Raw genomic sequence first — 13,117 nt, 5'->3', positions numbered from 1 at the left:
TCAGGCTCTGTGCTCTGAAATGACTCTCAGTCCTCACAACAGCGTGTGAACTACCCGGACCAGCACACAAAGCTACTCACTCACATGACTGTGTCCCCTTTTCTACTTTTTACCTATTTTTCTTGGAGTTTAAGAACCCTTCATATTGCTGAGGATATACCTCAATACAACCACGTTATATAACTGGCAAAATCTACCACTCTAAGCACATGCATCAGCAAACATCTACAAAACAAGTGTTGATGTTCGTCAAAAGACAGGAAGAAAGCTGTGATGTAGCCCAAACATGATCCACTAAAAGGTTCAGACAGCTTCAGGGCCACACAGGGACACAATTAAAATTCAAGGCTGTGGAATACCTAAACTCAAACTCAACCATCACACTACCTTAGCCTATGCTCACAGACCCAGGAATGAACATCCGTTCTCCTCAACTTGTAGAAGTTCTGTTAGAAAAAGATGAAGGTGCAGAGAGTAAGTAAGCTGCTGAAACAGCCCAGGCTAAGAGCAGTAGAGCGGGAGATGGGGACAGGGAGAGAGACAGAAAACACATCTCCACTACAGAAATAAGAGAATTCAGGCGACAAGCAGACTTGAACATGACAGGGAGCGGTCTCTGACCTGGGCAATAAGCCAAGAATGGTACAGCAGCAGACGGGCTGGAGGCTAAGGCGGGTGCAGTGAGCCAAAGTGGGGTCCATGGACGGGGACGTGGGGGGGTACAGATGGGTAAAGAAACATGATGCTCAGGAGAGAAATGGGGGTGGTGAGACCTTTGGAGGCCTTGGTGCATTTGCATATCAGATTTCCTGACGAGAGAACATTTAATACAATGTAATTTATGGACCCTCCTGACAATTAATATTCACTCACAGGAAGGTCTCTATGGGTACCTGAAATTAATTTTGAAGCCATTAAAGGAGACAGAAGGTTATTCTCAATGAAAAATCCTGTGGCGAAGGTATCACCTCCCCTATTAAGTATCTGAGAGTAATTGCGTGAAAGGAAACCCCATTGCTGCTAAAGGTGAGCAGATTAATGGGCTTTGGGTTGCTACCTTACTGTTTGGTAAAATCCCAGAATTGACTAGAGTTCAGATGCACAAGGTGGAAGAACTCTGTTTGTTGTCTCCACAATCCCGGGTTTACAGCGGTTAACTTTGCTTCAGAGGGCGTTTTATTTCAATATAAAATAGAACATATAAGATGCAACTAAAGGTCACAGGCACAACGTTAGATTAAAAAGTATACTTTGTAATGGCCAAGTTGTGCAATCAACATAGCTGTCCACCAGCAGGAGAACGGATAAAGAGAATGTGATACTTGCAAGAAAATTGATACAAATGGAGATGTCACTATCAGGCGAATTAAGTCCGTCTCAGAAAGGCAAAATCACACGTTTTCTCTCATGTGGTCCTTAGACTGGACACAAACACATGGTGTCACTGAAGTGTGTGTGGCAATGGAAGGAGAGACAAAACTGTCTGTAGAATTAACAAACAAGGCCAGCTGGGCGCGGTGTTAGGAGAGGAGGTGTCTCAGAGCACAGTCAGCTTGTGTGAAAGCCCTGTGCAACCCAGTCACACAGGAGCATGCACAACAAAAAGCATCAAACAGAAAGTGAACCACAGGCTGAACGGATGCTGGCAGGTGTGGCTGCCACGAAGAGCTCAATGAATCCTAATCAACAATTGAGGGGGTTAAGTTGCCTAAGTGGTAAGTACAAACTACCATCACCTGGAGGACTCAAAGACAACTCACGGCCTGAAAGAATTACTATGAGAAAATATCACACCCCAAATTACGAATAGAGAGTCAACCTTCTCCTGTCCTAGTGTAGAGGAGAGACCACGGGCCTCACACCACATACTTGAGGCGAGGCACGGCCAACACGCAGGAAAACCTATCTCATGTGTGTGAGTGACAGGCAGAATGAACATATGGATGAGCAGGGCAGCCCCTGAATGGGCGACCCCCTACAGCAAAGAGACCCCCCTCCCCCACAACAGCACGTGCATTTAATAGAACTCAAACGCAAACACAAACTGGTGATTCTCCAGAATGTAACACATGATCTTGAAGTGCACAGGTGGGCAGAGCCGTGTAAACATCTTCCAGAGCAGCGACACCGAGGTGCACAGTAGGTGTGAGTGTGTCACATGATAGCAAAATAAACTGCACTAGCAGTTTTAAAACACAGTTTCCAGATTGGGGGGAGGGTCATAGAAAATCCAACCCACACAAAATATCCAAAACCACTAGGGAAAACACAGACTAAGATATGAACCTGATCTGGTGGCACACGCCTGTAATCCCAGCACGTGGGAGACTGAGGCAGGAAGATCACACTCTCTGGGCCAGCCTAGGCTACAGATCCGAGTTCCACAACAGCATAGGCTCAGAGTGAGACCTCCTTGGCTCCAGACAGATGGCAAGGTAAAAATAAAGCTATATATGGAAGAGTCAAAACCAATTCACCCAAAACTGCATGCCCTTAACACCAGCACTCAACACAGAAGCAGGCAAAGTTCTGTGAGTTCAAGGCCAGCCTAGACTACACAGGAAGCTCCAGGCCAGCCAGGGTTGCAGAGTGAGACCCTGTCTCAAAAACAGAACAAACAAGCAAACGCCTATCAAGCTAAGTTTTACATTCGAATACTGATGCCCCATGTTGCTGTGTGTGAGAAAGCAGAACCTAGCCAAAGGAACAGATAAAAGATATTAAAGCTTTCAAAGGCTTAGCTACTGTGGTACTGGCTCACATTCTATAATGCCAAATAATTGGAAACAACCTAAATATTTAACAATGGGAGGGGAAGGAAGGCAAAAATAGTTATGAAGAAGACTTTAAAATCAGCAGAAAAAGTTAAATGAAAAAAAGTTATGAAGCAATCTCACAAAAAGGTTTCAGTTTTGATTTGAATTGATACAAACAAATAAAATTGTGTGTGTGGCTAACGGTGTGTGTCCAAAATGGTTAACAGTTTGTATGATAGGTGAAAGCTTGATTACTTCCATGCATTTCTTATAGAATTATACACAACTAACAAATATTATCTTTAAAAAGATCTTATGTCAGTAGGACAAGACAGATGATGCTGTTTCGGCTACCCCCTGCAGACCCTGTGAGTCTGTAGCCAGCCCGTCTTAACTCGACACACAGCATCCGAGAATCCATTAGGACAGCATTCACTGACACAGAGCATCCTAGAATCCATTAGGACAGTATGCACTGCTGGCTGCTAAGAAGCATTTTCACATTTCGGTGTACCAAACATCTCAGGAGAGAAACTGCAATGCACACGCCCACTCTGGCCCTGCCTGTGCCGGGAGTTTCTAGAGGAGACTGCACATCTAATAATCCCACGAGACCGGCCTGTTAGAACTTTGAACTTCACAAAACATACACTCTTGTGCTGGTTCCCTTGAGGTGCTTTGCCTATTCCTCTAAGATCTGACCACAGTTAACTCCAGGCTTATCACTTGGCAGTTTTCAACCACAGTACTGAGAGAAGTCTCAAAGCTCCAGAGTGGGCTGGGAAGATGGATGCCACCTAGCAAGCACAAGGCCCTAGGCTCACTCCCAGGCATCATGAAAAGAGGAGGAGACGCTAAGTGAGGTGCTGTGTTCACAGCAGCTACGATATGGGAACACCCAAGAGTCAAAAACTAACATCAGGCACAACAGCACGTGTGACTGCGAAGGACATCATTTTAAGCGAAATAACCCATGGCACACTTGGAGAGTGTGGGGGCTCGGGTTACAGCAGTTTCCTACCTCCCGATCCTTGAGCTTCATGGCAAGCACTAACTGATGCCTGTGGTTCGTGAGAGCCTCTCGATAGTTTCCTTTGGAGAAGAACGCAGAGCCTAGATTCCCGTGAGCTCGGCATTCTCCTGTGTGGTCACCTGATTTGGGTAAGGAGAAAAATTCTCTAAGTTACAGTATTATTGATAACATACATGGTTCTCTTAAAAGCCACAGATTGACTAGCTAGGACTTGTAACTTTCTTTTAGACTCCATATGGGGAGATGAGATCCTAAGACCCAACTCTCTGGACCACGTTGCTGTTGTAGCACACACATGGAGAGGGGCAGAGTTACAGACCTAGACACACACCAGCTGCTGCTGGGAGTCTCCTGCTCGCTCTGCAGATGACCCTTGGTTCTGAGCAATTATCAGCTTGCTGGTTCAGGCATTTGATTCCAGGCCTCCTATCATACATCACTCTTGTATGAGTATCTGATAGCAGGTCCCCACAGCCCTGCTTCCTGCAACCTGAGAGTTCCCGAAAAATCACTGTCATGCCTCTCTCCTCCTTCCTTGCATGGGGGCAGGAGGCTCACAAGAGAAAAGCTGGCCTGGGCTACACAGTGAGACCCTGTCTCCAAATCAGCAAGAAACAAAGTACCCAAGCCCCCCTCCCCAGCTAATAAGTGACAGAACCATTACAGTCATATGGCTCCAGGATGCAAGTTTTTAACTTCTGTGGCTGGCCTGGAACTCCTAGAGATCCACCTGCCTCTCAGCCAGCCTGTACTGAGCCCTTCAACAAACCCTGCTGCATTCTCATGGAGGACAAAATTAAAGTGAAGACGAGTCACCACAAGAACCAGCACATGAGGCACTAAGACGGTTAACATGAAAACCCCGAGGAAGGTTAGGAATATGCTAATCACACTGCTGGGCCTTCTAGGAGCCTGGGACCCTTGCTGTCTGAGAATCCTCAGGACCTGGGGGCTCTGAAATGGAATGTCCTGTTGCACATGTTGGTCCTGCCAGGTTCAGGGCAAGCAGCTGACATGCAGGCGAGCCGCATACCTAAGGTCTTGGCTACATCCAAGTCTTGCTGCATGTACCCCGTGCTTTTTTCCGTGTTCCCGAGAGACCAGTGTGCGCTGCTCAGGGCGGAGAAGACAGAGCCTCTCAGTTTGAGGCTGCAAGTGCCAATCTTCAGAGCAGCCTCTAAGACAACCACAGAGGCCCCGTGGTGGCCGGCTGTCAGGAGTTCCTGCCCAACCACAGACACGACCACAAAGGGACTCTTGTCCAGTTTCATTTTCTGAAGCTGCTGGTAAGTGGGCTCCAGGGTGTCTGCAGAAAAAGAAAACAAGACAATGAAGACTGACAGACAGGGCAGTCTTTTCATGGTGCTCTAGAAACATGCCTGCGACCTGGTTCAAGCACAAGCTCTTCATCCTGAACCCTAGCAACACCCGATGGTCCACACATCCTACTAGTTAGCCTCCCGTCCAGCAGTTTCTCCCTCCTGCAGGCATGGCTTAACACATTCTCTGTGTCCATTGGGCTCCTCAGAACATGACAAGCCCATCCTTCCAGCCACCCTCAGCCCTCAACAACCCTTGTTCCTAAACTCTCTTTGTTTTATGGCTTGTGTTGTACACTTTGGCTAATGGTTATTTTAGAGTTGTTCCTCATTTGCCCAGTTTTTTAAAAAAAATCATCTTTTTCTGTTAAAACTGTTGAATACTGTGAATGAGAATTCTGTGAAAGAAGCTGTGTCTGCTGATTGGTTGGTTGAAACTGGTGGTGTAGAGAGGTCAAGAGCTTCACTGCAATTTGTCTTGGGCAATCGTTAGCCCATTAAACCCCTATCCCCTGCCCTCTCCCCTTTCTGTCAGAACAAATACCCTGTCACTAACGGATAAAACCAGACTTAACATTTTGATAAACAGATTTTAAAACAAACAAACAATAAAACCTTTTGGAACGTATTAACAAAACTGTAGATTTTTCACCAACCAAAGAGCTGGGGAGCGTGTCAGGCAACATCTAAGGCTTGTGACAGAGTTCTCCCAACCCCGTTGCTATAATCTGCCTACCTGATGCCACTACCAGTGTATTTGATTGAAAAGTGACATGATTTATGACTTCTCTTTGTTCGGTCACCATAAAACGTTTATGACACTGCTACCTTGTTGGAACATGAAATTTGGGGTAATCTAAATCTGTGTTCCCAGGCCACGGTCACTCATATTTGGCTCCAGAATAAACTCTCTTTTCCTCCTGGATGTGAGAGACGTGTGTTTGCACTAACGGTGCTTTATTCTAGATAGTCAAGTGGTGCAGTGCAGGCTCACAGTAAAGCCCCCTCCACTGTGTCACCGCTGAGTGCCCCTAACACGTCGGCCATCCAAAGCAGTGAGAATGGACTCATTAATAAAGCCTGCTCATAGTTCCTCCTAGGAGATGCAGTCAAGGAAATGGTACCCACAAAATTCCAACCCTTCTCAAGGGCTACGTCTTACACTACTACACAAACACATAAAACAGCAGCAAGCAAAGCCATAAGGAAACCATCTCCTGCACCCGGGTGAGCTCTCAGGTGGTAAAATGAATATTGGCCTCATTTTATGTTCAAATGGCAACAGTCAGGTTAGAGGTCAGTAAACCATGTGGGATTGGTTCCATTTGTGTGGGGGGGGGGGGGGGAAAGAGGGTTGAATGCAGAGGACAAGCTCCTGTCCCTCCCTTCTCTATTTTCTCTAAAGATAATAAGAATTGTAACTCTGTCTCTGCTGTTCCTGAAACCTCCTTCACATTAGTGGTTCCGATAATCCACACATCAAGTTTGTGACAATGCTGGCCTCTTTAAATCTCCAGCCTCCTGGCCACTGGGCTGTATTGACACGAAACCTCTGCAATTTATGACTTCTCAGTTTTCTGCTAAGGAGCCCTCGCCTGAGTCCACATCACCAGGGAAACCCTGGGGCTTGCTGGTGCCTAAAGCATTTTCCCCTTCAATAAGATCACTAAACAGAGAACAAAGAACATTTTTACTCCTGTCAAGAGGCTAGCAGCAGAGTACTAGCAAGCACTGGCTAGCCAACCGCGCTCCACAGTCAGGAGAGAGCAGGGACCGCTAGCACAGAAGAGGAGGGGTCTACTACAGGATGCTGTGAGCAGGGCTGTGCTGGCCCCTGCTGTGGGCTGGCAGGGGTGGGGGCTGAGGGTGGGGGTGTTCAGAAGCAGCACCCCACCTCCACTCAGCAAAACCAGAAATAGCAGACACCACCCTTTTAGGAACAAAGAATCTGGGCATTTATCTGATTCATCTAAGGTCATCAGATAGGGTCAAAGGCGGAGTAAGAGTCTACTGCAGGGCTCCAAGCCTCTGGGTCACCACAGCAGGAAGATTTAGTTACAAGATACAGAGGCCTTGGCTGTTTTTAAATAGAAACCCACTGAGTGTTGCTGTGGATGGTGGAGATGCAGCCTCAGGACCAAAGCAGAGTCCTGGCACTGAACACAGCCCCCAGAAAAGGAATGTTGCCATCCACCACCACAACACATTCTATGAAACCCTCTCTCCATTGAACCTGTAGTTTCTGATTCAAAGTTTGGCGCTCAGGTGGGGAAGCTGGGACTGGGTGTTTTCTCTTTATAATGGAAGGCAGGGCACAGGTATGCAAAACGGGAATTCCTGACATACAAGGAAAATGTTCTGTTGCTCGTCCTGCAATGACAGATGCAGGCGTAGGCCTGTGCTTTAGAATTGAGACGTCTTTCCCATAGAAACTGTGGAGCCCCTGGAACAGTAGCAGCAGCAGGAGGAGACACCACCGAGGTTAGGCGCTGTCTAGAAACTCCCGGGGCGGGGGGCTTTGGGGGGGGGGGCGTCACTTGAGCAAATTTTTTGATAGATGAGAATGAAATTAAGAAAACTATAAGTAAAAAAAAAAAAATAGAAAAAAATCCCACTCAAAGTGTACAGAATGAGAATATAAGTACATTAAAAGCCAAATACTGCTGCAAAGATAAATATAAAGTAAACGTGAAAACGATGTCTCAGGGTTCTTGGGAGTGGAACTTGACCTGTTAAACAGAAGACAGCATTGAAACGAGTTGCTGCTTTTATTCTGAATGGGAGACATTTTAGGGAGAAGGACTATCTTACATAGGGAGCCAACAAGGGACAGACAAATGTCTGCAAGAAAGATTTCCAACGGGCCAGTTTGAGCCTGTCAGGCAAAATATGAAGCAACAGAAGCTGATGTGGCTTAACGTAGAAAACGGTGACTGACGGCTGAAAAAACATGTCTGTCCTTCAGAACTGCTAACCTCAGCTTCCCCACACTGCCAAGTGCATGGGCTATGGCTGTTGCCATGGTTACACATGCATACATATGTGCACAAGTGCATGGTTATGTGTATTTGTACCATAGACACCGATGTGTATGTGACATCTCTGCCTATGTATACAATAATACACACACACACACACACACACACACGGCATCCATTTCACTGTGTGCAATTTCCTTTTTTATGTTAAGTCCCTCTGCTTGAGCTGAGATTACATCTCAGAGGTCACTAATCAGAATCTCTAGCCAGCAGCTGGGTTTGGGAAGCTTGAGTTGGGGTTTTGATATGTTGCCCAAGCTGGTCTCAAATTCCTGGCCTTGAGCCATCCTCCCATCCTAACCTCCCAAGTAGCCAGGGCCATAGGACCATGCCACTGTATCCAGCCAACTGCATTTGCTTTTGATGAAAAAGATGGCAAGACCCCTCTTTAAAATCTATAGATGACCTCTAAGACTCTTTCCAACCCTGCTGCTCTATTTCCTGCTCTAAGATAAATTCATGCTATCATCAGAGGGACTAATTTTGTGATTTTTAGCAGATTAGACAGAACAGAATGTTGGCAGCCTGTAGCTATTCAGATGTTTTTCTCTCTAGAATGCATGCATAATATATGAAATAACTGGTGTCAGCCCAATTCCATAGAATATAGAGGCCTTTCGAAGCATTGACTGAGCCCCTGTTGCAGGTTTTTTAAATGTAAAGTCTTTAGGAATTCAAGGAGAACGAAGTCACATGTCCTGGCACTTTGGGAGCTTGTGAGAATGTAGCAGAGGCCAATGATAAACAACCACCCTCTGCTAAGGGGCATGCAACATTTGCCAGCTCTGAGATGCACACCTCTCCACATGTGAACAGTTCTGAAATAGGGACTCCACACCTGGAACTCAGCGGTACCTCACAATGTCCAGCCACTTTATCCAAACAGCCTAATCTACATAAATAAGACGTGAGTAACAAGGAGAGTCTGTGTGAGCATCTAGAAGCAGATGGTGTAGCTCGCAGCCAGGGTTCTGAGAACTGTCAGCTGAACCGAGGGATGCTAAGGGGTCCTGAGGAGGGGGCTTCACAGAGGAAGGGACATCGAAATAAACTTAAATACTGGAAATCATGGTGCTGTCTAGCAAACATCAGAAGTGCTCCAGACAAGAATGAAAGAGAAGCCAGGTTTCTGACGCTAAGGCCTGAGACACCTCAGTGAGTGCACACGAAGGGGCCCAGGTACTGTGAAGTGCTTCTTTTCAGCCTGGGCACCCTAAAAGGACACAGCCCACCTGCAGGGAGAAGGCTCCTGCAGGGCCAGCCTCACTTCTACCTGTAGCTCCCAGAACATCAGGGGATGGACACCATCATTTCCCGTCACAGAAAGGCCAGGCTCAGAGGAAGTGGGCATCTATCCCACTGTCCATGAGTTTAGCAAATGGGAGAAAATTCCATGCTCCTCACATAACATTTCCAAAGCAGGGCTCTTGTGAAAAGCGGCTGAGCCTAAACGAGCCCCTGAGGGAGGTCGTGCACGGAAGGCAGGCACACATGAACACAGGTGAGGCCTGCAAACCGAGAGACGAGAACCAAGCATTTTCCATGAGCACGTGATAAAGCACCCTCCATGGATCCCCCCAGAAATGACAGAACCACAACAGGTGACCGGCGGCTCACAGAGGCAGCCGTCTTTAGATGGCAAACCCCTAGAAGAGAAGAGACAGATACATGGGAATCCTCAGAGCTGTCCCGGCCAGCCCACAGCAGGCACAGTCCTACAGCATCCAAATCCCTTAGCATTTTCACAAAACTGACGTGCGAGGCAGCGAAGATAACAGAAGGCTGAGGAATCACCTGAGTTTATATTTATCCTGACTTCTATATTTTTGTTAGTGATCTAAGAGAGATACATGTATAGTAATGTCACTAGGTCCACAAGGAGGTTTACTCGCATCTGGTTGGTTTGTATGCATGGATGAAATCTCAGAAATAAAATAAATCAGACATTTTGGTTAGTAGTGTAGAGAATAATAATAAAAATCAAATTAATTTTAATATAGATATGGATAATACATACATACATACATACATACATACATACATACAGTGGAATATAGGCTGAACCTTCCTTAAATTAATTCTTTCTCTTTGCAGTACCAGCATTGAACTCAGGACTCAGTACACATTAGGCAAATTGTGTTCTAGAGCTGAGCCCTATTCCCAGCTGTAAGATAAAATCTTGCCAAAAAAAAAAAAAAAAAAAAAAAAAAAAAAAAAAAAGACCAAACTGGGGCTGGAGGGATGGCTCATTGGGTAAGAATACTGGCTGCTCTTTCAGAGGACACAGGCTCAATTTCCAACATCCACAGTCACCTCTAATCCAGTTCCAGTGGACCCATGGGCAGTGCATGCGTGTGGAACACAGACACACATGCACATAAACAAAACACCCATAAAATTAATAATAAAAAAAAAAGCACCAAAATGTAGGCAGGCATTCTTTTAAGTCATAAGACTTTGTTTGTTTACCAAAGCACCTGGGCTAAGGAGTTTTTTCTTTGTTGCATTTAAGAATTACAAAACATGCCAAGCATCTTGGCATGAGCCTGTCATCCCAGCACTTGGGAGATAGAAGCAGGAGGACTAGGAGTTTAGGGCCATCCTTAGCTCTATTGTGAATCGGAGACCAGTCTTGTCTTCATGTCAGCCAGACTCAACAAACAAGCAAAATATTTAAAACAACATCAAAAGACACAACAGGTCAGATCTATTTGTGATGGGTCAAGCCACAGGGTTGGGCCTCGTTGTCAGAAGCTTACAAAAAATGCAGGAGGATAACACGGTCTGTAAAACACGAGAAGCAAATAGTGATGGTCCCAGAGCATGGCTACTAGGGTGCAGGATGGTGTACAGAACCACACTGCACAGCCACAGGTCCTAGAAAGCAGGCTCGGAAGAGGCCCACCGAGAGCAGACAGAGTGGCGAAGGCAGAGACACACAAGCCAGATTTACTGTGTGAGGGAAGAAGATGCGCCTGCGCTGCTCCGGGAACCTGTAAGAAGCAGTTTCCTCCGGGGCCAGCCTCGGGTCACTCACTGTAAGGAGGTTCCCCAGAGGGGACAGCTGCTCCGAGCTGCTTCTCACAGCACAAAGAAGACTTTCTTTTCTTTTCTTTTTTTTTTACACATTTTTCTCAACAAGTTGCTTCAAAGACAAACTGGTGTCACCCTGCTGGTATCAACACATCCAGTGCAACATCCTATGGCAGAAGCAGAAATGCCTCAGAATGAACAGGCGTTATCCCCATGGACTAAATAAAAATGCTCTGTGTATATTCTTAAAAGATGTTGATAGTTCTTGGAGGAGGTCTATGCACATCCTTCATGGAGAGGATAGAAAAAAAATGGAAAAAAAAGGGAGGAAATGGTAAAGAAGACAGGTTGGCTTTTGGAACTCCAACTGGTCGACTCTGGATCATGGCTTATTGACAGCAAGGCCCACCTTAGGGAAAGCCATCAGTCCCTGAAGCAAAGACATGGCTTTGTGTGACTTAGGAAACAGCTTGAAGAGAGGTTTCTTACCAATTTTTACCAAGATCTGAAATGCCCAGCTTTCAGGAAAATAACTCTTCTACAGAGCTATGAGTTGTTCATCTTGTTCATCAGACTTTTGTCTGACAGGCAGCAAATTAAAGCCACCTCAAGCTGTAAATGTTTCAAAACTAGACGAAATGTTCATTCTCTCATATAAACAATTAAAAGACAGACCATTTCTGTGGCAAACACGCAGTTCTGCTTGACATAAACTATGGACATAATATAGCAGTCGATGTGTCCCAAATCCACTGTCCTGACTCTGTCACTACCCTAAGATGACAGCTCGTGGATGTGTTTAATGAAAACTTCCCAAGCGCTCACGGGGTTCTCGGGGCTCTGTGAGTGGGAGAATGCTTGCCCAGTACTCTCCAGGTCCCGGGTGTGACCTCAGCGGATCACAGAATAAACGAAAATGAAACCGCTGCTCTGGAAAATGAAGACGAGATCTGCTCAGGGCCTGAGAATTCCTGCAGCCTCACACAGTGCCATCCCCGTGTGCTCTCTTATTTTCTCAGAACATCGATTGGAATAAAGCAACAGAGAGAATAAACAGTGTCTGTCTGTCTTCCTTTCCATCTCTTTCGAGTGCAAGACACAGCCTCTTGGTGTCCCCTAGAGGTGTGAAGTGCTGCCCGTGGCTGTGTAAACACTTGCTCTAACAAACAGGAGAGTGGCTGGGTGGTGGTGGTGCACGCCCAAGCCTTTAGTCCCAGCACTCGGGAGGCAGAGGCAGGTGGATCTCTGTGAGTTTGAGACCAGCCTGGTCTACAAGAGCTAGTTCCAGGACAGGCTCCAAAGCCACAGAGAAACCCTGTCTCGAAAAGACAAACAAACAAAAAAAAGAGGTTTGGGAGCCCAGTTACAACTTCCCTCGGGCTATGCGGCTATGCTTAGCTCCTAAGGAGATAACCCTTGCCCACCTCTGTGTCAGGCCTGACATCCTGATAAACAGATGAAAAGCTTCAGAATGCACTAACTTAACAAAACCCTACCCTCCACCAATGGAAGGGCTAAGGATGTTAGCAGCTGACACCTGAGGTCCAGATTTGAGAAGCCCCTGTCCTGCTGTAACACACCTCTGAGATATTTCTACCAAGGCAAAACCTTGATTTATAATGCTTTTTGTTCTCTTGGTACAAAATGCTATAAAACCACACCCACACTGGGAACAGAGAAGTGGGGAAATCTAAACTGGCTGTTCCCAAGGCCATGGTCACTCATATTTGCCTCCAGAATAAACTTCTTCTTAATCCCATTGAACTGGCTGCTGTGTTTTATATGGAAGAAGGAAGGGAGGGAGAGAGGAAGGGAGGGAGGGAGGGAGGGAGGGAGGGAGGGAGGGAGGGAGGGAGGGAGGGAAGACTGGCTTAATGTCTTCTATTTCTAAAGGCTGTATTTTTCCATATAAGAAAGTCAACTTTTTGTTAGAGGTAT

The 13,117-nt window shown here is 46.2% G+C and overlaps 1 protein-coding gene across 4 annotated transcripts in view; it reads right to left on the bottom strand.

Annotated features, from left to right (window-relative positions):
• Window positions 1-13,117, bottom strand: part of Ttc28 (tetratricopeptide repeat domain 28) — a 368,181-nt gene that overhangs the window by 164,625 nt on the left and 190,439 nt on the right. For all 4 annotated transcript variants that reach the window (XM_051176415.1, XM_051176416.1, XM_051176417.1 and 1 more), the window contains 2 exons: window positions 4,823-5,095; window positions 3,778-3,908 (listed from right to left, as the gene is read on the bottom strand). In XM_051176415.1, the coding sequence (XP_051032372.1) occupies window positions 3,778-3,908; window positions 4,823-5,095 (404 nt within the window). The remainder of the gene's footprint in view (window positions 1-3,777; window positions 3,909-4,822; window positions 5,096-13,117) is intronic.

Source organism: Phodopus roborovskii, unplaced genomic scaffold, assembly GCF_943737965.1.
Source record: "Phodopus roborovskii unplaced genomic scaffold, PHOROB, whole genome shotgun sequence".
NCBI lineage: Eukaryota > Metazoa > Chordata > Mammalia > Rodentia > Cricetidae > Phodopus > Phodopus roborovskii.
Note: the sequence above shows the minus strand (reverse complement) of the source record. Positions and strands in the feature narration are given on the sequence as shown.